The following is a 25,574-nucleotide window of genomic DNA, read 5'->3' on the forward strand; positions in this document are numbered from 1 at the left end:
ATTTTTTTTATAAATTTTTTTGGGATCAAAATATATATATATATATATTTTACTTTATTTTGTCCATATTTGATGAGGATGTCATAGATAATAACATGATGTCTTAATAATAATATGATATTTATCCTATGATATTCTATTGCATTTTATATGATTAATCAGATATTATAAAAAATAACAAGATGTCATAATAATAATATGACATCTCTGTTGATGTTATAAAAAAATAATGAGACGTCATAATAATGGTATGACATTCTGTTGCATCCTATAAAATTCTATTGCATACTATAAATAATTATTAAGTTGTCATAAAAAATAATAGAATATTATAATAATGATATAATATAATGCTGCATCTTATAAATAATATTCGAGATATTATAAAAAAATAACAAGATGTCATAATAATAGTATAATATCTTATTGTATTCTATAAATAATTATTGAAACGTCATAAAAAATAATAGAATGTCATAATAATGATATGACATCCTGTTGCATCATACTGTATTTTATATATAATTATCAAAATATTACAAAAATAATAAAATATCATAATAGTGATAGAATATCATGTGAAAAAATAACAACATATATTTAAATGAAACATTATCCAAGATGTCATAATATTAAATGAGAAAAGATATTTTGATAAATAAAAAAAACTACATTAAACATGTGCCCCTTTATTAATTGTGTTAGGTGGCCTCTGGCCCATCCGATGAAATGGCGTATTTTTTTCCCACTAGATGTGGTAGACAAATACTCCAATGTAGAATCCATATATCTGAAATTGTGGCCTAGGCTACGTGCCCCTGTATCTATGAATGCTTTGTGCAAACGCTTTGCCCACAGCCAAGCTGAAGGGCCGGCTTTTTTTAATTTTAATTTTTTTCCTGGTTTTCAGTTTAAAACTTTGCAATTTGTATTGATTGACCATCCTGAAGTGATGAATGAGATATGATTCCTCCAGATGCCTCACGATGATTATTATAATGAAAAATCAGCAGCATCTTCCTTGCCTAAATGCGCAGCCTTGCTCATCAAAACCTTCTGGCATGCATCCACATCTTTACTTTTTCCTGCGAAACCAATGTTTTTACCTGCAAATGCTTGCTTTAGCCCAACTTGTGGTAAATTTCCTGATAACAGCACGAAGGCCCTTAAAATGGGTGATAATTGGGTTCCTACAAAGCTGAATCATGACGATTATCATAACCGTCCCATGTCAGCAGAAGCAACCAATTTTCCCTCAAGACTCTTTAGGCCCCAAGTGAGCAACAGATCAGAACCAGCATTCCAAATTTCGAGCAGACCTTTGCTTTCCATTGTCTCACCCGATAAGGACCCTGAACCAATGCCCATCTCTCCAGCCTGCATAACTTAAAAATTTAATAATTTACATCGGAACAAGTCTCCCCGATTTATAAACTGCTTATTATAAAATATTCTCCAACCTGCATAACTTAAAAAAGAATTATTTATTAAACAAAAAAATGAATTATTTAAGTTGCTTAAATGAATAAAGATTCAGTTCAATGCATTGTTCATCAGTATCTCTTTTGACACTTCATAGAAATAATAACCTGAATCCTTTGATAGTACTGATACAAGACATTGACCGAAGGCCAAGGTTTAAATACACAAATCTGGTAGCTTCTGATATAATATTTCCAACTCATGCCAAAAATATGACCAAACCCCATGGTAACATGTTTCCACGAAAAATTCCCTTAGCGCTAACCAAATGGCAAGGGAAAAGAAAAATCCTTTCAGATTTTTTTTTAAAAAAAAAATCAACTCATTGAATGCCTTCCAATCAAAAAAACTTACTGAATGCCCTGAAGCTGCTTATTAGGAAAACCAAACCAATGCCGCATCATTTTATAAAGGCTAGCTACACAATGACGGACCCCACCGACAATCACTAAGCTATGTCTACATGACCATGATTATATGCAACTAAACAAATTAATCCAGGAACCACAAACAAAGACTATAATCAGATCAGCACTCTGGAGTTCAAAAGAATCTTTTTGGAAGTATGGTTCGACCGACAGCAGCATCTCCCTCTACAGGTTGTCGGAATGCAATTCCGGCACCCATCAGTCCAGACTCCACCAATCAGGCAGGGCATGGTGATTTACAGACACAACAACAGCAAGGCAAGAGCATTCCAACTCTTGTGCATTTCAGCTCCATCCATTGGAGCGACTCAACATCGAATGTGGTATCCCTGGTGACCATGACTACGGACAACCTGCAAAATTTGATTAGCACAGTCATCTAGTTAACAGCATTCAAAGCAGCACACAAACATGAGTAACATGGTATAACCGATGACAGTGCAAGCAAACTCTCAATGGAAGTTAAGATGGTTTATACCCATCATGATGGTGCAGGCAAACCATTTAGATGGGGACCAAAAGCACACATCCAGTGTCTAGTGGTCCAGCTCACATGGAACAGTAAAAAGGTAACTAGTATTATTATATTGCAGGGTATGCATGATTGGTGCATAAATTCTAGATACACGGCCAAATCACTTGTGATACATATAATACATGTGTTTGAAGTTAACAGGAGGAATAGAATTTGCAATAGTGTTAGAAAGCAAGTAGATAAATGAAGCATAGATTCAATAAGTACCTTGCAAAGACAAAACCAAAAATATTTTACCTACAGTTCTAAGAGTTATCAGAGTATAAAAAAAAATGATGCAAGATTCAGTCAATACACAGTCAGCAGCAGAGCCAGGGTTTCAACCAATGGGGAAGAAGGGGCCAGTGCTAAATTTCAGACATTAAACTTTTATAAAAATTATAACAAATTTCTCTGTTAAACACTCAATTAAAGAACCAAATAAGACTTTGGTTCCTCTTATATTAAAACATCAGATACCATGAATACAACATTATATACATGATTCACCAAAAACCAGTAAGAGATATTTCCTTTTTTTTTTAAAAAAAAGATGCAGATAAGTAGGATTGCTCACATAGGTATGAAATTTTGAGAATAGAAAATAATGATGAACAGGAGAATATACAAACGTAAAGTCAAATTAAGTTGAAACCCTTGGACCAAATTTACCGATATAGTAATTCAACAACGATATGCAATGTAGTTAAAAGAAACCTAAGCACCTGAAACATGCCAATGAACAATTCTACACTGGGCACTTTTGCGCATGCATACACATGCATGTGTACCCACACAAACATTTAGAAAGGACAGGACCATAAAGGATCCAACTAAGACCAGAGATGCAATATAAATATATCGCACTATACTAACATAGCAGTTTGATAAGATATAGTAATACTATAATATTACATTATTATACCACTATACCATATCATTCACTACAATGTTCTACTAGTGAGTTTCCATCATATACAGTACAATATATCATACTATAGTAATACAGAGTTTATGTACTATAATATAACATAGTATAATCATGTAACAGTGATATATTATATGATACACAATATTATCTTAGACTTAAAAGCCTTTTTATGGATTCCCTCTGGTAGCCAGAAGAACTATGTGCATTTTCAAGGGGCAGGACTTTCTCCTTCCCTTGCACCTTATTTTTTAATAAACCACTTGTTCATTCGCTGTCATTATATTTCATTTGGAAAGTGAAAGTGTTCTCCTTTGTTTTTTTTTTTCTGAAAAAAAAGAGAATAATTACTATTTACAGCAGTACTGCAATATTATAAAAAAAACATACTGGATAGTGTATGCATTAAAGATTATATATCATACCATGTCATATGTTACACTGTATAAACTATAGCATTAAAATATTAACATTGTTAGATACTAGTTGAAGCATGTGCTTCACAACTCCGCCTATGTTTTGTACATAGCCAGTCCCAAGCTCAGATGAACATGGGTTGCAGTAGGTTGATAGCCAATGTGATAATCACATTCTATGAAAATGAATCCATATAAGAAAATTGTTGGGATGTTCCCTACTGACAACATGCTGCATCGGAACCCAGATGTAGTGGAAAATAGACAAGGTTTCTCACATTTTAATGGATGGGTGTGGATAAAGTAGTCTGTCTGGGAAAGCAAATACATTTAGCAACGTGGAATACAAGGGCATTTATAGGAAAATTGATGAAGCTAATGGATACAACGACTATAACGAGAATTAGCATTGCTTGTAGTAAGAGACAGAGGATGGTAGAAAAAGCAAAGAAATTTGGTAAGATGGATTATAAACTTTGATATATTGGAAAAAAACAGGAATAAAAAATAGAGTAAGAATTATTGTAGATAAGAATTTAAAAGATGGGATTATAGATGTTACGAGAGTAGGAGATAGAATAAGTTAGATTAAATTAGTGTTAGAAGAGGAATCTATTAATATCATCAGTGCATATGTTCCTCAGGTAGGATACCACAAAGCAACGCTTTTGGGAGGACATGGATGGACTAATTCATGAGATTCCTGGTGGAGAAAAGATATTTATCGGAGAAGATTTGAATGGACACATGAAAATGTGAAAAAATATACTATAGGTATTCAAAGGGTGCATGATGATTATGGTTTCAGAAATCGAACTGAGGAAGGAAATGCCATTTTGGAGTTTGCAATGATGCATGACCTAGTAACTAAAAAGGACTCTCACCTGATAACTTTTAAAAATATATATAATACTAGTCAAATAAATTTCTTCCTTATTAAAAAGGCTGATCAAGTTTTGTGTAAAGATTGTCAAGTTATACCAAGTAGATTGATAATTTTGGATGCGCATATCAGGAAATGGACGAGAATGACTCAAGGAAATAGGAACCCAAGGACTAGGTGATGGAATTTGTGAGAAGACAAAGAAATGGGCTTTAAGGACAGAATGTCGCAAGAAGGAAAAGAGGATCTATATGGGAAAAAAAATACCATATCAAAAGAGATGACTAATAGTATCAAGGAAGTGTCTATCGAAATATCAGGAGAATCAAATTTAAAGGGACATCCGGTAAGCAAACTTGGTTGTAAAATAAGAAAGTTCAATTAGCAGTTAAGACTAAAAGAGAGTTCTAAAGAAGACTACCTAACTGTAGACTCATAGTTATTGATTGATGTCCTGTTCATTCTGTTACTTCCCCCTTTAACTGTCTTTTAATTCATGACTGTGGTGTCATCAAGAAAACAATTCAACCAAAAGGCAGCACATCTTATATAGAATCTATACTCAGTGTCCTTTTCTAAAAGGATTAGCATTTGGAAGTGATACCTCACCAAATAAATCTCATCCTGGTGCTAACTTTGCTTTTTGTTATGTCTTGCAAGAAAAGGATAGAAAAGTAATTTTTTGAAACAAGAAAGTTTAGCATTTTATGATTTTTATAAGCCAATGAACCATAAACCTATGTCTTCAGGCACAAATTGGATGAAAGAATCAAACCAACCTCTAGAATGCAAAGATGATAGCTTGCAAGGCAAGACAAGCAGGCCGCTCAAGTAGCAGTACTGTTGTTCTTGGTCCTGCAGTCCAAGGATATCTGATAGAGAGAAAAAAAATGGATGTGCAATCACATCATATGGATATCAGAAAGCATCAGTTAAGAGTTCAGATGAAAAGTCTACCTCAAGATGTCATACATTCAGATACCCCTTTTAACTTGCTGTTTGGTCTGAACCACTGCCCTGCGTGAACTGTGGTGAATGTGCAGGAACAATGAATTGTGGCTGAGCTGGAACTGGTGCCACCATTCCTGAAAAGTTCAGCCAATCATAATTTTTTAAAAAAGAAAAATTGCAACGACAGATGCCAGCCTGATACACATCATCATCATCATTATTTGTCTGAAGAGTGTTGGGTCATTTAATCGATACCAAAAAATTAATGGTTTAAATAAAAGGAATATCTGATTTGCTTTGGTTAAGTTAAATATAAGCAAATATGCAGCAGGAGAATTACAAGGAAGCATAAAATAAATACAGCCCGAGACAACTAAATACCAGCACCAGCCAGACAGATACATGTCTCCCCCCCTATATACCATAAAGGAAGATAAAAGCATCCAACTTACCAAACAAGTGCACAATCGTAAGGTCAGTTTTATTTGTAAGTCCTTAGTCACCAATCTTCGTGTTAAGGTTCAACAAGAATTGAGAACCATTCCTTGCCAAGAACTCGATATTCTTAAATCATTGTTGGAAATACACATATCTATTAGCATTCTATTTTGTCCCCAACTGGTTCATCTCCAAAACCTCATGATGAAATCATTCCTTGGTAACACCAATAACACTGGTCCCCAAGGTGGATTAAGAAAAAGCCTAAAGCAGTGACTTTAGGTAGATAACCAACCACTGAAAGAAACTCAAGCTAATAATAAAAATATTGTCATGACATGATTGAACAATGAACAACAAAATCAAGCACTCAAATCCTATGATCCAAGCAGACCTCTAGAACTGCAGATTAACATACAAGGTTTATGCATCTAAAACTTGGTGCACAAAGGTTATGCACTCTAGTATTCATATGCTCTATAAATCTTACAATTTATCGTTTGCGAGGGCTCAAAATGCATCATGCATGACTGAAGGGAATTTTTTGTGCAACAATAGCAAGGCCAGTAATAATACGGACCTAAAATATTTAGTTATAATAGTCCATAAACAGAACATTTATATGGTAGATGAGAATGCTAGCTCAAAGCAATATGAGAGAATCACATATTTATTCATGAATACTGTGAAAGGAGATCTGAAGCTGCACCTGTGGAGAATTGATTAAGGATGGCATGAATATATCTGATGAGGAGAAGAGAAGCAAATGGTAATCTAAGTGGCTTGAGCTCTAACAAAGTTGAGGAAAGCGACAGATATACAAATTCTCTTAATGAGAGTTAAGTAAGGATTCGGTCTGATCTGCGCAAACCAAGGAATTAGCTTTTGATAGTTACACTCCAAGGTCAAATCCTGTTCATAATATGATCATGTTTGTTCAATGTCCATACCTCCAACCATCTGTGCACTTACACATGTAATTAAAAATATGCATTCATGTTATGGATACATGAATGTACATATTCATGTTATCAAGACATCTGGTACTTCTGTTCTGTTACACTTTTAACATTGGTCATACAGATCACCAGTTGCAAAAGTCAACCAACTATAGAATTCCAATTCAGAAAACTTGCCTGCAGGATATGGTGCTTGAATTGCAGCTAAAGATGCAGTTGTTACTCCATTGACATTTTGCCCACTAATTTGCATGAGATGATGACCGGGCACAGTGTAGCCCTGAACTGCTGTGAAACCATGTCCACCAGGAAGTGGCTGGCCAAGTTGCCCATATGGGTAAACAGCTGTGTTTAGTGCTCCAGGAACACCATATACTTGAACATATTGGTGTGCTGTGTAAGGATTATAAGCATTCTGCAAATGTAATAAGATCACATACCAAGTGAAAGTAAGTAGAAGAGAAACTTGTGAACTTGAAATTCGAAAGTAAAAAAAATGTGGAGGACTACAAATTAGCATTCTCAACCTGTGGATAGATGTACTCAGGTCCATATGTTGTGTACCTGCATGAGGAACCAGTAATTCCTTTGAGAAATTTTTCATCAGTAGTATTTCTATTGATGTCAACACATGAATTTTTCACAATCTGTATGCACTCCAACTATTCTTAAAGAACGGACTTCTTAAAGAGAATAGGTCACTTGATTGTTTCTATTTAAATTGCCATTATAAGTGCGGAAGTGAGGTTTCACTTGTTCTCTAATAAATTACTTGTCAGAACTTGCTTCAGTCCATGGTCATCATTTTTCATCTCAAACTTAAAGCTGATGCCCAGCTTGTCCCTGGCCTCATGTAAAACCTTAACAGTCTGAGGTTTCTGTTTCAGTTTCTCTACATAATTCACAAATACGATACACAAGCTTCAAAACTTATTTCAGATATTAAGTTCATCCACTACAGGTATGCTAAAATTGGAGTTGATAGGACTCTATCTCCTGTTGATATACATTCTAATTTAGCATGCTATGACAATGACCCTTGGACTCCAAAAATACCTCGTAGAAGGCTTGAAAGCTGGGGTTATGGTGATAGCATGTTAAGGTTTGACGAAGATTGGCTGAATTGAACTTTCAAATCTAAACATCATTATCTAAGCCAAATACATCTTTTGAACATTACGCTTCAGCAAAGCAAGTTCCATAGGCCAAACTTACCCATATGGTGGATACGAAAGAGCGTGTTGGTAGTTGTATGGAAATGCTTGGTGATAACTGGAACTTCCTATGTAAGGCCCCCTCGGAGCTGGAACACCTCCAAAGTAAGGGCTTGATGGCCTTATATGTCCTACAAATGAGAAGTCAGAGCAGAAAAAACGATAATTCTTTCACAAGATTACAAGAAGGAGACTCATGAAAAGTAAAAGCAATATATAACAATGAAACTAATCTAATATTTCTTTTTACAGCTCCTTCAGTTATTACTGCAAAAGCCAATAAAATGCTATCAAGTCTTGGTTCTTGTAAGTAAAAAAGATGAAAACTATATTGTGTAACTGCAATAAATATTTAACAAGCAAGATTTCATGGAGAAAAGATAGTGTTCCATGTTGTGGAGGAATACAATCCTTTTTTGCAATAATATTTTTATTCCTTTCTGCTAGCAATTTTTCCTGAATACCAAAACATGAAAGTTTAATTCTCTCTTAGTTTGTTCTTCCCCTACTTTTTTACAATTGAAAGTTTCAAAACACCATACAGAACACTAGACCTTTACTATGTCATTCAAAAATAAATTATTAAATGATGCCATCTGAGGTTTAGATTAAGTTTAATGTCAACATTTTATTTTTTTAATAAAAAATTTATTTTCTTCTCTCTCACTCTCTGCTGAATTTGAGTGTTAGTAAATCAATAAACTAGTCAAGGGTCAAAATGCTATTTAGTCGGGTTATCTTTAGATGGTTTTTAGGCTCTACCTTAAGTAGGATAATTGGAGCATGTTTTGAAGTATGACTTTATACATAAGACTTCATCAAACTCTTAGTTTTACTGCTTAGAAAGTGTTTTGTTGTCTTCTATCAAGGAAGGCTTGGATGTGAATCAGTATGTTATTTAAGTCTGATACAGAGTTATCTAAGATAAAGAAAAGCAGAGTAAAGCAATATCTTTTAATTGAATAATCAAATTCTTAGTTCTCGTCTCTTTTCCACTTTGCCCCCCTTCCCTTTTCTCTCTCTTGGGCTTCAGGATTTGCCTTCAGTTATGGATAAGATCACATATGAAGCATGGATTCTGTTTCCCATATAGGTTTTCGTAAGAAAAATCTAGATCTATTTTTAGATTTCTACAGCTCAAAATCTTTAAAAAAAAATACAAAAAAAAAAAAAAAAAATCTCAAATCTTAAAGACCACCGGGAACAAAAAGAAAGAACCACTACACTAATATGCCATCAGAGCAACAACATGAGAGGCTTCTATGGCAAGATGAGTCACGAGACTGCATGAATAATTGTTGCAACCAGATGGACAAGAACTAGATTAGATGGTGCAACAATTTAATGGAGTTTATTAGTGTTGATGAAGTGCACGGATGAACTTCTAGAATCTAGTATTCTTCATAAGGCACGGATACACTGAACATCTTCTTTGTAAGCATACCATGGAAAAACTGCACAGAGATGATAAAGAAGATCAAAGATCAGACCGATGACTACATGTCTGTAAAAGTTTAAGCTAACTGTGTGGAGGAGGAAGATTTAGCTGTTGAACAACCACAAGCAGAGCAGCATGGGTCACATCATTGATTCAAAGCCAAAGTCAAAGATTGTCAGCAAGAAAAAGCCCTTTGATGCCATTGATTGTGATTTTAAAGTTCTGATGGAACGATCTTCTATCACAGACAGTCAGCCTATTTTTTAGGACTGATGAATGAGATACACCACCTCCCTCATTTAATCTGTTGATCATGGAGAATCTTGGTACCACTCTGCACTATCAAATCATGGCTACGCAAAGGTAAAGAAAGCATTCAAACAAAATATAGAAAATCTCCAGGACAAGTCCCCAAGTCCATGCAACAGAAGCATCTCATGCAGTCTGAAGTTAAATCTGCATATTTCATTCTTTTTAGAGGTTGATTTTCTACTATTTTGTTGATCTTTAATCCCACAGATTAAATTTCGGTCCTACAGATAAAACTGATATTATTTTACGATTTATAGTTCTTTTGGGAGTAAGAACTTCTATTTTTTCTTGCCATTTTAAAACTGAACTTTAAAACTATTTGGTCTTGGGTTTGCTGGTCCTTAAGTAGGCTTGATTACAAGCCCTTCATTGGGCATAGATTGATTTTGTTAATTTTTGAACTAATGAAGATTCTATTTTTAAATTGGAGTTGATTTTGATGTCCATCTATTTAAGATTCCATAAAAACCTGAATTTTGCAGTTTTACAAAGTCCTAGGAAGCTTTCCAACTGTGCTAGTATGGCGTTTAGAATTATTGTACTTAATGGGACCTAAGTGGTATAAAGCAGAAATTAAGTTAAATAAATTAAATTGTCTCTCTCTATTTGCTATCTCTCCTTCCTCCTTATTCTCAGTCTCTCAGCGCAAGGATGCAACCAAGATCATGGACAAAATTACCACATGAGCATGAATTCACTTTCCTAGCAGATTTTTCTGTGAAAAAATTTAAAACTATTTTCATATTTCTATAGGACTTATAGATCCAATGTAAAAGTCTTATATCTTTATTATGAGTAGGAATGATCAGTCCAGGTGTTTTCTGCACCACTAAGCTATGAAACATAAGTCTAGGTTTTTAAACCTAAGACACCATCTATAAGTTCTTAACAAAATGTAGATTACTTTAGATGAGTTTAAATACATTCCACTTACCTAGAACAGTTTATCTCTTGTTATTGTAGTATCTTTGTAATTTGAGAAGATTTGATCAATACTCCAACTTTTATTTTTTACAACCATGTGCTTTAGATACAGGAATCTTGAGCTTCAAGCTTTTCTCTTGTCATGAATCCGATCAATGCATTTCTCTCTCCATTTTCCACATTACTACAGACCACTTTCTGAAGATTTGATTCCTATACATTTGGTGTCAAAGCAACAAGATTCATCTACTGAAGCATCTGTTTGGTTCTTCTTTTACATGATACCAGATGCCGGCTGCTATTAGACCAACAAAATAACAGATCAAACCATCTTCATACATGACATCATGCAACCAGTTGATGAGTTTTCTGGCCCTCTTGAAACAAGGTTTGAGTCAAACACCAATGAAGCTTTCGCAGTTTAAAATATAAAAATAGCTTTGCTCTATCTTTATAGTTCTGAAGGAAATAGCATCACTGCAGAAGATAATCAAGCTGACAATTCAAGCATATACTGTCACATGGTCGGTGACTTGATTGTTGGATAGCCACATGTCAGAGAATCAACTGGCAAAGAAGATGCAACATTTGACAAGTTATGAGGAGTGTCTGCAAGATCTGACATTTGATGAGGTGGTGAACAAGATTATGTGCAAATAGTTTACCGATCCATTAATCTTTGACATGATGGATTTAGAGGTGATCCTAAATAGAAATACTTGGCAAATGTGGATCTATAAAGCCGACCAAAAATTGCTGGGACCAGGTAATATGGTTAAGGTTATAGTTAACTTTGACATGACAGTTTCCCCATTTTCTTTTGCCCAACCGATGACTACATGCATCCAAATTGACGATCAAAATAAGAGAACAAGTTGAAGATATACAATTATGAGATGCATTCATGTTAATCTCCACCATTGGATATCAAAAAGTCCAATGAAAGAGCATGAGGGCAGTGTCTGAGGCATGGTTTAAAATAACAGTTTCTGCAAATTAATGGTCATTTTAATGGTTTTGGAGGCTCCCAGTATGGTCTACATAAAATCACAGATGTTCAAGAATAGCCATTATCCTGTTACAATGACCATTATACAATGGGAACACGGCCATGATTTGATATTCATTGGTGTCTGATTAAAATAATTTTTTCAATCCAATCTCCATGTCAATTGAAAAAATGTATTTTATATATTTTAGTATGTGAGCAGCAATAACAAACTAACTCTGTTATCTTATCATTTTTTGTCCATTACTTCATCAATTATAGCCATTATAGCAGTGATTATTTTATTCAAAAAAGTTCTTTACAGGCTAGCCCACTAATAATGGTTTTAACAGTTATGGGAGGGGCAAATTGTGATGACATGCAGGCATCACTGAAACTTAGGTTCAAGGTGATGCTTGGACAAGATTTGCACAGTTAAAGTGAGTGAATTTAGATTAAATTTAAATGCAGTCGAATATAGGTGCCTTCTAGAATCTTCTTGAGTTTATTTGATATTTTCATTAGTTTAAATAAAAAATTATGATAAATGAAGTTTCATAGAAATTCCACAACTTTCTTGTTTCAACTCCTGATGAGTTTATTGCTTCAGATATAGGAATACAAACTAAAGTATTTTACTTCTTTGATTGATGTATTTCTCTTTTCACCTATTTTTCCTCTAAGAAAAATCACTTATGCATTCACACATGCAACTTATGTATGTGAATGTGTTAAAAAGAGATAGCTTTGAATCCTAAGAATATTCTATAAAAAAATCCATTTATCAGTTTTTGTTCTCAAAATACTTGGACCCCACTCATGGCCAGTAGTCTCTGCAATGGTTCCTCCTTTCCTAATCGTTCTCACTAGGACAGCCACTTACTAAACCTGCTCAAAACAACCCATCATTATCTCCTACCATTTAATTCACGGTGATCCACTGCACCACACCACCAAAAAAAAAAAACACTCTTCATGGATCTACAACCTCCTATAAAGTTCTCCCCGATGTAATTAAGCCAAAACTTCCCAAGTGCAATTATGTCCAACTTTCAATTTCCTCCTGATTCCTCTCTCTCTCTCTCTCTCTCTCTCTCTCGGGATCCACCACACAGTTCTTTGCAGCCTAGTTAGGTATCTATTTCTCTAGAGCCATCTGAATATGGAAATTTCACATTAGAAATGTTAAACACATTTGATGTGTAGAATTCATCAGCTATACAACCTTTCTGAGTGAGACTTCCATGGTATGAATATATTTAAAAAAATCACACCTTGCTTAGGCAGCAAAGAACCATTTGGTTAATCCCATTAGAAAGAGAGAGACTCATATACATCAGCTTTGTAACTTGTGAAATTCCTGTCTTAGTAGAGTAACTACTGAGGTGGATTAATGTTCCAATGACCGATAACCCTTATCAAGGAATCTCATCACACCATCTATAATGGAAATAACATCAATAACTTACCAGATCAAGCACAAATGGTCAATCACATTCTCATATTGCTTCAAAGATACAATATATCCTGGAAAATACTAGCTTGGCTGTTGTATCCGCCCAAAAAAGATGATGACTTAACATTAATAATGTTACATTTTTCTAATAAAGAATTTATTAAAATTAACGATATCTATAGATTATCTTTTGGAATACAAATTCTGAGGAGCTCCAGTTAAAGTGAACAGCTAATACGTAATTGTGATTATAGAACTACTTAAAACTGATCACTAACACGAAATTCAAATATATTGTGATTCTAAAATAAGTTCAGAAGTAATTATATTTTTCATATGAAAATCTCAATAGTCAATACTGTTATTCAGATATAAAATGTATAAATAAAATAAACTCTTTGATCCCTACTGAAATGTGCATGTGCATATACTAGCATGTGTGCATATCTATGCTTGCAAATACAGCAATCCATCTAATCTTGAAAACTCAATTCACCTCATTAGTCCTAATAATTTTCGCCCTTTTAATATCGCAAGATCAAAACATATTACTCATAAAACACATATTGATATGAACGAAAACTATGATTTAGGGATAAAAGTGAAATTTCCGATAAAATCTTTAAGTTATTATTTTTGGTATGTCGAAATATTTAAAGAGATATTCTGCCCACTAAATTTTGCACATCCATCAAAATTTGTTTGATGAAAATGTGCCTGCTACGCTTATATCTGGGATCATCATTAAAAGATACAAAGATATGATAAAAATAAAATACACCCTATGTCATATACTTGGATCCGGATATGTAGATCCAACCCCAATATTCAGGTTACTAGATGAAATCATAATCTAAATGGAAAATGTATAAAATTCTGTTCACATTATTCTCATATGTCTTCTTAGTTCTCTCGCTTCACATTTTCCATCTTCCCATCTAAATATGAGATCTGTTCCTCATTGAAATTTTGAGCCATCTATTGTCTACATCAAACACATCCAACTATTTCAAATGGTTTGCCCACACTACATCCTTCATCTATGCTATGCATAAGCTTCCTCTGTTGCATTTCTGTTTATATGTACTCCTCTTTTATGTATCAACATCCACATTCCTGGAATGATAATTATGTTCACATGTCTTCAATGTTCAACTTAGTATCCTAGATGGTAGAGAGAGTTTATAATCATCATAACATAATAGACAATAACAAACGCAGTTCCATCGTGTTAACTGCATCTTCAACACCATGTCCATGCTAATGGAGTTACAAGCCATGTAGCATAACTATCTTTTAATTCAACTAATATTTAACATCGGAATAGGCTTCCATGTTTCCAATTTAACGTCCACGTTTCCATTTGCCTTCATTAAGATGATCATATATTAATCTCTATACAATTAACAAAAATTCTGTGAGATAAGTTAATTATGTACTAGTTCATAATGGTTCCCTGCTCCCCAAGTTGCGAGGGTATGACTCTGGCACCTCCGGTTGCCCAATGAATATTATAAGCTGGCTATGATGTGTAGGCACTAAAATGACATGCAACAGCATTGAAGAATGGAAAGGACCAAACAATGAATGCAACTGCATCGGGTTTATGTACATCTACAAATTTGAAGCTGTGGTGTGGTGGCACTGAAGCACCGCTACAACACTCACTGGGAAAGAACAAAGAGGAACTTTATCACAATTTTTTTCGGTATCAAATATATGGTGTTGGTACTAAATCATAACTTAGCTTAAGTACAAGGATGCAAGTGAAACATCGATTGACTAAATGGAAGCACACACAATGCAGCTCAAAAGAAATCCAGATCAACAATTAACTATGTGTCAGTAGTGGAAAAACCTAAAATTTACTTTTGTTTGTTAACCTGAATTTATCATTTTACAGAACATAAGAGAAAGGTTCTCTAAAAGCATCCCTAAATCATTCACTCAACTGAACATCCAATCACAGTATATGCAAAAAGATCACAAACTTCATGACAATTACCATATCCCGACAAAGTTCCAAAGAATTAAATGAGAAAAAACTAAGAAAAATTTGCCACCATATTTCTTGTCAATGCTGATAGATAGGATGTGATGAACGAGAGATGGCAATTAAAGCATCTTGATATGAATATCAGTAATAACTACCAAAAACGAACTTCAGTGTGGAAAGACCTACCATAAGGTGGAGCCGGCCGAAGCCGCCCTAGCGAAGCCAAATTACAGTTCGCCCGCCTCCCATCTATGATCGGGCTCGGGTCCGCACACGCCCTTCTTGCAGATTCTGGATCACGGAAAGTCACCTAAACCCTCCACATAAATCATCATCCCAAAGAAGATTCAGCCATCTCTCAAACTCATACAAGAAATCAAAACTTTTTACCACTTCATCAATCAAAACGCCAACTTTTTAGAAAAACCGTCAAGAAACCCAAAAAAAACGAAAATAAAAAGAAACACTCACGAAACCGTAGCCCTTCGACCTCCCCGTGTTCTTGTCAGAGATGACGACGGCCTCGAGGATCTCACCGAACTGCTCGAAGTAGCGGCGCAGCGTCTCGCTCTGCGTCTCCCACGCCAAGCCCCCGACGAAGACCTTCGTGAGGGTTGTGTCGCCGAAGGGGGAATTCAAGAAGTGGATCCCGGAGCCAGAGCCCGATCCTGACCCCGGCGCCGGGCCGGGGTGATGGGCCATGTAATACAACCCAGGAAAGCTCTCTATTCAAGATCCGAAAAGGAAGTTTCCGCAAGACGAATGGAGATCGAGAACAAAGGAGGAGGGAATCAGCTGACGTCGCGTTAGATCGAATAAACCCTAGGCCACATCTCTTTTTGGCTTAGAAAAACCCTAGTTTCATTGAGATGGAAGGAGGGATCAAGGATTGAATCAAAGGTGGAGAGGTTTCTACTGTTGATCGAGAACCTCTCAACAGATGTCGGGAATATGTTGAGAAGCTCTCACAGAGAGAGAAAAAGAGAGGTGATGATCGCCGAAAAAGAGAGGAAACTCGTAAGAGGTTTCTCAAAACAAAGCAGAGGGAGTGGGCAAGAGGGAGGGGGCCCTCCCGTTCTGCTTTAATTATGAGTTATAGGTCGCCGCACCCTTCATTCCTTCTATTTTTCTTTTTTTTTTTTCTAAACCTAATTTTAAATGATTTACTAGGTACAGTCCCAATGTTTGGGCCTAGACTTGATAGAACGACGCCTATCTTATTTAAAAAACTTTTATAATCATGTCTGAAATATACTGGTTCTGTCTCAGCCGGCGGCCACAATTATTTATGGAAACCTCCAGATGGCTTTCCGCAATTTACGTCGTTTGGTTGCAACTAATCTTGATTGACTAATTTATTCCATAGTTAGCTATCATTAGAGCAACAGAAAATATATTTAATTATTGTAATATATGTTGAGATCATTGTGCAGCAGTTAATATTGCAGTCAAGGATCGATACACAATTTAAGGATGGTCAAAATAATTTGTAGTTAAGAGAGATTCATAATTCTTAACCTAGTGAGATAGTTATGACCGATCGTGTCATTTTTTTTTCTTAAAAAAAAAAAAAAAAAAGTTAACTGTAAACAACCAAACAACGGCACGTATTTGAAAATGCATTCATTACAACATATAAATTTAACTATACGAAGACTCTAACTATAATCAAAAAAAAAAATTGCAGAATTTATCTAGTTAGTTGGTTCGTTATTTAGTTCTTATAAAATTCCTTTACTGATGCTTGAAATTTCCGTTTAGAAAAATTTGCCATAACTGGATAAAGATTTGTTTTTTTCTGTGAAATTTACATAGATGTCTAACTAAGACACTAAAATTTACATTATTGTATGAAGTTGAAATTTATTTCTTAAACTTATAGGCTAACTCTTTTGGTTCTTAAACACATAGATCAAGGTTGGATGTTCAAATTTGTCTTAGCTACATAAAAAGCTTCTTTTTTTTAATTTTTTGGTACTTGTTTTATTTCACTCACGTAGCCTTCCAAAATTTATTAACTGGAGTTGCATCCAGCTCCAGTGATGAAAATTTTGCTTCTGAATATATTTTTAACCAGTTGAGATTCATAAATTTTACCAGTCCGCTTTGTCAATTTATTACTAAGTACCAATAATGTCTGCATTGTCTTTTCCTAGCTGAAAACTCTGTTATACATCTGGAATTAACTGTCCTATCTCATAAAGACTTGGTTGCACAGCACCTCATAGTTAGTTTGTCATGAATCTGTCCAGAGATTGCAGAATCCAACAGGATCTATATCCTGAGAGCCTGTAGCCCTTTTCATGTCTTCTGATAGGTGCAAGAGATAACTGGAATGTGATATAGTCACATATTGTCTTTTATTTATTTTCATGCTTCACTTGTCTAAATCAGCAAGAGGGACCCTTCTTTATGACAGAATATACGCGCCACGTTATCCTACCTAAAAGCTAGAGGCAGCGGTGGACCACCAGACACATGTCACATGGACGTCCCCACGTTGCAGTAATATCCTTGTCAACCCAACACTACAAGCAAAATCACACTCTACGCCTTTCACACGGTGGAAAAGAGAGAAGGATCTTCTCTTCCTAAATGCATAGATGTCACAATCAAGAACCTCATTCAGGTTGGTTGGAAGATAACATTTGAGTTCTTTAATTTTATATAAATATTTAAAATTTATCTAATACATAGTTGATATAGAATTAAATACATATCTATATAAATTTTTATAATAAATAAAAATATTTTAATAGCAATCTTTAATCCGAACGTGATTTGAGCTTAACAATTCACTGCATTTGTTCTTCAACCTAGGAATTCATCTAAAGATCATATTCACACCCCTGCTCGGGTTTAAAGAATGGGATCGATGAGAAAATGGAAAGAAACGCAGATATGATGCAAGTTAATTGGTACCTCACCTCTAAGGATTGCCCTTCGAAATGTCACGGTTCAAATTCTAGATATGGCTCCAAAAAATATTATGATCATACGAAATAAGTTGCTCGAGTCTGTTAGTAAGTTGGTCTACAAAGGCCCCTATCATTAACAGAAATACATCCCCTAAGCTCAACCCTTGTTTGAGTGAGAATAAAGGAAGCACAATAGCTGAAAGTGAAAGCGCATTCACTGAATGAAGGAATCATAAATTATTCTATTCATGCACTCTCTCACTTAATCTTTGTCCATGTTCAATACATTGCATCTGCCCACGACTAACATATGGCAATTCCCTTTCATTTATTTAATAAAGGGCATATTCAATTATTGAATCAATTGAACATGCCATGAGCCCTCCCCGATCCTGCAATGATGGGAGCATCATGTATTGGACTGCCTTTTTTATGATTAATCATTGAAAGATTCATTAAATCAATCACTAAATCTTTCCCTCGAGCTAAGCTTTCACATACCAGTCAAAAATACCTGAGACCTGTCATGTTCGAGACAGGTAGGCTTGTTGAATTTAATGGCATTTTCATACAATGTATGCTTCCTTTTTCTAAAGAAAGAGGAGGACAAAGTCTTCAAAATGTTGTTGGTCACTACACGTATCCATATAGGAAGCAGAAGAGCTCTCCAATGTTTTATTGGAAAGTAACATTTTATAATGCTGTTAACGGCAATCTGCATCCATACAGGAAACAGGGGTGTTGAGTTTCTGATTTTTCCGGAAGAACAAGTTATGTGAACAAAATCATATGTAGCTTACAGAAGCTGTCAAGTGTCAACCAAACCACAAGAGGTCTAAAATTTTTTATGGGAGGTACTCTCAGAAAAATGGTAGTTGTGACAGAACACCACCCTATCTTTCGTTTCAAAAGATAAGCTGCACAGCTGTTACATCGCTTATAACAGTGAAACAGATACAAAATGATCAACCTCAAAACCTGATTGGAGACTGAACTAGAGCTCAAGAATACATATGTTACCTATGTCACTAAGCTGAGTGAGGGCTCAACCAATCTGTCAAACAAGGGGAACCAACTCATCTGTGACTTGTCCAAGTTTAATGGAGTTTGTTCTTCAACAAGCAAAGGTAAAAAGGCAAAAAAAAAAGAAAAAAAAAAGGTAAGAAGCAAATCCATGTAGAGAATAGCATGAAGACAAGCTCGAGTCACCCACATAACAGCAAACAAATGGCCACAAGTAAGAAGGAAAGAAGTTGGTGGGTCCATCGTTTGGCTCTGAACTGTACCAGCAAAAAGCATCAAATGTCCCGGAGGCCAGCTAATGCAGTACCTGCTTCTAGCTAAGCAATGAATAGGGAAAAATAGAGCCAAATAAATGATGAAAGTGCAAAATCTATCATAACTCACCTTTTTCAAGAATATCTGCAGTACAATTGAATTGTGCAGATTGAAGTGTAAACTTTTCAGTGTGTTTTTGGACCTACCAGCAGCTCAGCTTGTTGATGGATCCACAACCTTGAGGACTTTGAGGAAAGCAGAAGAATTGAAAAGAAAGGTAGTACTCCTAGAGGTGTTTTAATCCTTTGCATTACAGGTCTGCAGCTTATTTATAACATTTAAATTGGCTTTCTGAAGGACCTTAACAGATAAACATTGGCATAATTTCGAAAACAGCTTCCATGGCAGTACCGTGAAACATGCTCTTGAGAAAATTCAAAAAATAAATAAAACTTCCTAAAATAGAACTATCTAATAGTCTTTGTTTAGAAGACCAGCATCTACATAGGATTCAAAACTATCCATAAGGCTCTCTTCGAGTGTCCTGCATGTCCATCCCAACATCTGCAACTTCTCTGAACTCATTCCAGCATCATCTTCTACCTCAACAAAACTGCCATTAAAAACTTGAGATCAACAAGGAGTGCGAAGGAGGGGGAAGGAGAGAGGGGGGTGATAGGGAGTGGGTTGGGGAGGGAGAGGGAGGAGCTAACTAAATTGGATGTTCACAGCAAGCCTTACTTCTTAGGGCAATTGTGGTTGGGATAAATGCTCTTTAGCAGGTCCACCATATCACGAGTTTTTACACAATAAGGTGCACAAATGTAGCGTCCAGTTGATTCTGGCTTCTCATATACTAGAAGAAGTGCATCAGCGACATCTCGAACATCTACAAGGTGCCAGGCTTTATTCTCCAGTGATTCCCGACCTTCTGTAATAAAATCATAGAAAATAATGCCTAAGCACTTGGTCAGCCATGGTCAAATTAGGAAAATACCTTATGCCACAAAGCTAGACCAAGCCATGGAAGCTAGGAACAGGATAAAAATGGATAGAACTATCAAGTGTATCTAAAGATCGAATCTGCTTTATAATAGCAAAGATTTAACCTTCCAAGTTCCTCTTTATTTTTTTTTTATTGACTGGGCGACTGAAGGTTGTAACCTTACAAACTGAAAACTGGTTGATGTCCTGACCATTTTTTCATGGATGTATTTCCTTCTCTGTCTCTCTAAAATATGTCCAGAGAGAGAGAGAGAGAGAGAGTAGGGAGAATTCATGAAAAAAATGGGGAGTACATCCATCAAACCCCAAAATAATTTAAATTTGTTCTATCTGACTTCATCAGTCTGCAGATTATGACAGGTTTTTGGTACAACAGAAGAAAATAACAATAAATCAGTTCAAGTTTAACATCCATCAAGAGATGCATGGAGAGCAACAACAACCATTAAAAACTAATTATGATGAGTTTCATGACAGACTTACCAATGACATGAAAAAGGATAATGCCTCTTGGTCCATGATATGAAATCATGCAGTAGAGAGTATAGCTACTCATCTAACTATGAGATTATATCTAAAATGATAAGGGTTGAATGCCAGTTTTGATACATAAGGAGATTATATTTCTATAAGCATAAAACTTTTTGTGACTGCTATGGTCCGATGAGAATCAAAAGAGAGTAGTGATGGAAGCCAAAAACATCTGGATAAGAGAAGGTGTTTGGCAGAAGGGTCTGAGAAATGATGGTGTTGTAAGTTGGAAGGTAGGTCCTTTGACAGGAAAAAATTGCATAATAAGTGAACAAAGATCACAGTGAGAGATGGACTAAGGCTTACTGCTTGAGTATGGTTATGCAACAACTGATGGAAGGGACAGGGTTTGCCGGTTGTTCTTATGGCATTTACTATCTTGTACAGTAATTTCTTGTGCACCATGTTGTTAGCTCATAACTTTGTTTGGAAAGCATGCAGTCAAACCAACATAATCAGCAGTGCAGTGTAAAAGTAGACCTTTCAAAAGATTGCTGACAAACAGGGTGCTAGCATTCACCGTGGACTGCAGCGATGGTCCAATGATCATACAAGGGCAAACAGTTACAACATCGAGTCCATGTTTTTCCGCATACTCCAATGCCTCACTTTCTGCTAGCGTCTTGGAAAGGAAGTACCAGTTCTGGCAGCATCATCAAATGAAGACTTAACTTAGTTCTAGTGGGTAAATTGATACACACAATACTTCGACATTTTCAGTAGGATAATTAAACTTTCACTTATACAGTCAAAAAAAAAAAAGGTTTCATAAATCATGAATTCCTATTACATAAAAGGTAAGATAAATTTCCTCAAAAAGGAAAAGATAAACAAACTAGAAGTGCAATAGATAGTTAGGAGGACTTATTGCGTATTTTATGTGGCAAAGATTTATGTTGAGTATGCAAATTAAACACCTTGCAATTGATTAACTTCCATATAAGATAGCCAAAACATGAATAGAAAAAATAAGCTATTGATTAACTTCCATATAAGATCGCCAAAACATGAATAAATAAATAAGCTATTTAGCTCAGCTTAAAGTATGCAACAGAATTGCCATATATGAAGATCAGTTGATTAGAGCATTTGAAGTCAAAAAAAAAAAAAAAAAAAAAGGGGTAGTTCGTCCACACAAAATCCATATTCCGTAGTCAATATCCACAGAGTGGCGCTGCTTTGCTATTAATGAGACTCATCAATTATCAGATTAAATAACTATTAATGATGAAATCTTGAATGGGTAAATAGTCAAACCTAGGAAACTAAGCAACAGAATAAGCACATGAGTTGTGCAGATGGAGAGTTAGCAATGGAACCAGATCACAAGCAATGAAGACTATACGTCCGAAACCATAATAAAGAAAAGGGAAAAAGATCTATTTAGATCTACGATAACCTTGGGGAACTTTCTTGAAAGATGTATCCCTTGACAAAAACATATGACACACTGAAGTGAACCATGATAAAAGTAAAAGGCATGTAATTGCGGCTACTGTCAGCATCTTAAATATATATGATCAAACACTTTTGCCAGGTGCATAATTCCGTATGTAAAACAATGAGGGACTGCCTGGGGGATTCCCTGCACACATTAAAAGTTTCTTAAAAGAAAAGGTACGACATCAATTTGGAGAGAGAACATCTAAAATTGTCAAGTGCAGTGACAGGAGAATCAGCGAGCACAGAGACTAAGATATCAAAATTTGAGGAGGATAAGTTAGCTGTTCAAAATTTATGGATAATGGACCAGCATACCACGTTAAGCCACTCGTACAATTTAATATTGTTGCAAACAAGCACATTTTATGAAACTCTATGATCTCAATGACATGCCATATTGTTTAAATGTTGTGTGTCAAGTACCTCAATTTTTCTGCAGTGCTCTTTGTCCGACCAGCAATCCTCATCCTTGACCTTATCTTGAGGCCAGTTTGGATTCATTATGACAGCAGCAGTTGATGACACCACAACCACTCTTTTAACATTTGCCTCAGAGCATGCCTTGAGCACATTCAGAGTGCCTGTTACAGCAGGAGCAATGATCTGTGCCTGCAAAATTACAATATTTGCATAAGATGTTAAGCAAAATTAAGCATATCTTGCCAAACAATATATGAAAGCCAATATACAAGAGCCATGAATTAATATGGAGGCCATCTCCTTCTATTTAACTGCATGTGCTATTTGAATATAGTATGTAACTGCATAGAGTTCCTGCCTCTGGATCAGGCACTTTGGTTGAAATAACAGGACTGGCAACATGGAATACTCCTTCACATCCTGCAATTGCTGATGCCACCTCATTATAGTTGAGCATATCTGCCTTAAAGAGTAGCAGGTTGTCCGATGCCTTCTCCAACTTCTGCAAACGGGCATTCTTTCCGTCGCCTGAGACCAATAATATCAGAAGTCAGAGCAAGTCATGATCTTTCATTCATGTATTCAAAAAAAAAAAAAAAAAAAGTTACCACAATGATTATTTTTTCTTTTTTCAAGAAATATGATTGCGACACACACCAGCAGGTTTGGATCCTGGATCTCTCTCGAGCGGAAAGAGGTGCCAACCAGCTGACCTAATGCTAGTTGGCAAGCGGTCATGATGATATAATACTCCAACATGCAAGATGCTCTAAACAAGAAATTTCTCTACATGCAGTGACACTCCTGAGACCCAACAACAAAAGGCTTTATGGAGGAGCATTCCCAGTATTGTATTAAGATGTCATTTCTTATCCGCCATTACTTGGTCAACTAGTTCTTTTTGAGGCAAACTGGTAAAAAACCAGCTAAATTATTATCACAAAATCATCATCAAATACATTTGCACACAAGCATGCACACAAACGTGTCCCAAGACCTTAACTTTGGTCTATGGCTTCCAGATCGATCGAGTTGATCTGAAATAGTACTAAATAACCCTTAGCCACATGCAACAGACGGTTCCATCTGCATGTATATATATATGAAGAGCCTAAATAACCCTTTTGGGTAGTTTATTAGGGAATTTTGCAAGAAAAATCCCCTTTATTTCCTATTTCCAAAATCATTTTTTTCAGAAAACAAACTGATTGTGAGCTCTGCTGGATCATAATGCCCCTGTGATACACTTATATATGTGCACTGACCCGCATCCGTGTGCATCCATCATCAATATATGTGCATGGACAAAATAAAAAGTGTGCATTCATTGAGGATGGGGTATAATGGTTCGATAAGACTCAAAGTAAATCTTTTTTGCATCAAAAAAATGTAATAATAAATCCACTTTCTGGTCATAATAAAAAAGGCTGGTCTTTACATTTTCAGTTTGTTATTTCTAACGCCATCGTTACAAGAATTTCTGGAATAATAGCAGAAAGGAGGAGAAATGAAGAAGTACGTACTTGGATCTCGAACAGTTCCGTGGACGATGAAGTCCTTGGAGAGGAGGAGCTTCACCAGCCATGATCCTACGTACCCTCCCGCTCCGGTCACGCAAACCGTCCTCTTCTCTCCCTCCTCCTCCATCCTCTCTCTCTCTCTCTCTGTGTGTGCGTGCGTGTGTTTGTGTGAAGAAGATCCTTGTGCTGTGCTGAGGCATCCGTTGCCGTTGCCATGGGCTCATCGTCCTGATTTGGTGCCAGACCCGTTGAGCACGTTCGCATCGGTGCGGCTGGAGAGTCGGTCCAGAAAGTACCTTCGCTTTTAACGAGTCTTCAAACCAAAATTAGAATTTTCATAACAGAAAAACTAAAATCAAATTTGAGAGAGGAAAAAAAAAAAGTGGTTCATTTGAGAGTTCATAATTTTGGGAGACCGAAAAACAAAGGCGGTCCATGTGAGAATTTTATGAACCACCATATCTCTACGGACGAAATGTCCAATTGGAATAGATTCCAACACGTTTGTCTTGCTCTCTCTCTCTCTCTCCTATTTTTTTATCTATATTTTTATGCATTAGTTTGTGGATGGATTGACCAGGTTGGTGGATCTGGTCCAATCAACAATTTTTTCTCCCCTGATAACTATTATATGTCTATCTTTTAATATATTTTATTTTTAAAAAATAATGACAACTTTATGTATTGTATGCATGCTATGCATTTGTTATCAATGTATACATATATTTATTGTTATAATATATACTAAATGGTACAACATTGGAAAATAGGGATTTAACACTCTAGTAAAATTTAATTATTTTAACAACATTAGAAGATGGACGCTAACTAGGGCTTTTACGTCAACCCATAAACTTAGGTTTAATTCTCCGATGATATAATTTTGAAGAATCTAAATCTCATTGACTATAGTGCATCTGGATCTTCCTCCTTTTTTTCTTTTGAAAAAATATTTTGTACGATAAAAAAGCAAAAGAGAGGAAAAAATAAAGTTCAAAGGGCCATTTTTTTTTTTTTTATAGGAACAATCCTAAAAATTCTTTCCATCATGGAAACAAAGATATTCCTAAAATTTGGATTATATTTCAATAAAAGAAAAAAACATACAAACTCACATGATAGACCTAAAAAC

General features: G+C 35.5%; 2 protein-coding genes across 2 annotated transcripts; both read right to left on the reverse strand.

Moving 5' to 3' along the window:
• Positions 1-1,537: 1,537 nt before the first annotated feature.
• On the reverse strand, positions 1,538-16,425 carry LOC105050462 (uncharacterized). Its single transcript, XM_010930487.4, has 8 exons — positions 15,799-16,425; positions 15,514-15,637; positions 8,215-8,344; positions 7,527-7,563; positions 7,177-7,414; positions 5,609-5,736; positions 5,431-5,523; positions 1,538-2,263 (listed from the first exon to the last, which is right to left on the reverse strand). The coding sequence occupies exons 1-6, from the start codon at positions 16,027-16,029 to the stop codon at positions 5,639-5,641; spliced, it is 858 nt and encodes a 285-aa protein (XP_010928789.1). The 5' UTR covers positions 16,030-16,425; the 3' UTR covers positions 1,538-2,263; positions 5,431-5,523; positions 5,609-5,638.
• Positions 16,426-19,816: 3,391 nt separating this feature from the next.
• LOC105050461 (cinnamoyl-CoA reductase 1) lies at positions 19,817-24,729 on the reverse strand. Its single transcript, XM_010930486.3, has 6 exons — positions 24,446-24,729; positions 23,281-23,450; positions 22,926-23,111; positions 21,540-21,702; positions 20,265-20,454; positions 19,817-20,136 (listed from the first exon to the last, which is right to left on the reverse strand). Exons 1-6 carry the CDS (start codon positions 24,567-24,569, stop codon positions 19,995-19,997), a joined length of 975 nt encoding a protein of 324 aa, XP_010928788.1. The 5' UTR covers positions 24,570-24,729; the 3' UTR covers positions 19,817-19,994.
• Between the last annotated feature and the right edge of the window lie 845 nt (positions 24,730-25,574).

The sequence above is a fragment of the Elaeis guineensis genome, chromosome 8 (genome assembly GCF_000442705.2).
Source record: "Elaeis guineensis isolate ETL-2024a chromosome 8, EG11, whole genome shotgun sequence".
Classification (NCBI taxonomy): domain Eukaryota; kingdom Viridiplantae; phylum Streptophyta; class Magnoliopsida; order Arecales; family Arecaceae; genus Elaeis; species Elaeis guineensis.

Excerpts from the sequence above, each read along its gene's own strand:
- LOC105050462 (XM_010930487.4), bottom strand. The coding sequence starts at position 16,029 with ATGGCCCATCACCCCGGCCCGGCGCCGGGGTCAGGATCGGGCTCTGGC. Across the intron at positions 15,638-15,798 it reads GGTCGAAGGGCTACGGTTTC|GTGACTTTCCGTGATCCAGA; the intron begins GTGAGTGTTTCT and ends TGGAGGGTTTAG. Across the intron at positions 8,345-15,513 it reads TCGGCCGGCTCCACCTTATG|GACATATAAGGCCATCAAGC; the intron begins GTAGGTCTTTCC and ends TCTCATTTGTAG.
- LOC105050461 (XM_010930486.3), bottom strand. The coding sequence starts at position 24,569 with ATGGAGGAGGAGGGAGAGAAGAGGACGGTTTGCGTGACCGGAGCGGGA. Across the intron at positions 23,451-24,445 it reads CGGAACTGTTCGAGATCCAA|GCGACGGAAAGAATGCCCGT; the intron begins GTACGTACTTCT and ends TATTGGTCTCAG. Across the intron at positions 20,455-21,539 it reads TGTCAGCAATCTTTTGAAAG|AAGGTCGGGAATCACTGGAG; the intron begins GTCTACTTTTAC and ends ATTTTATTACAG.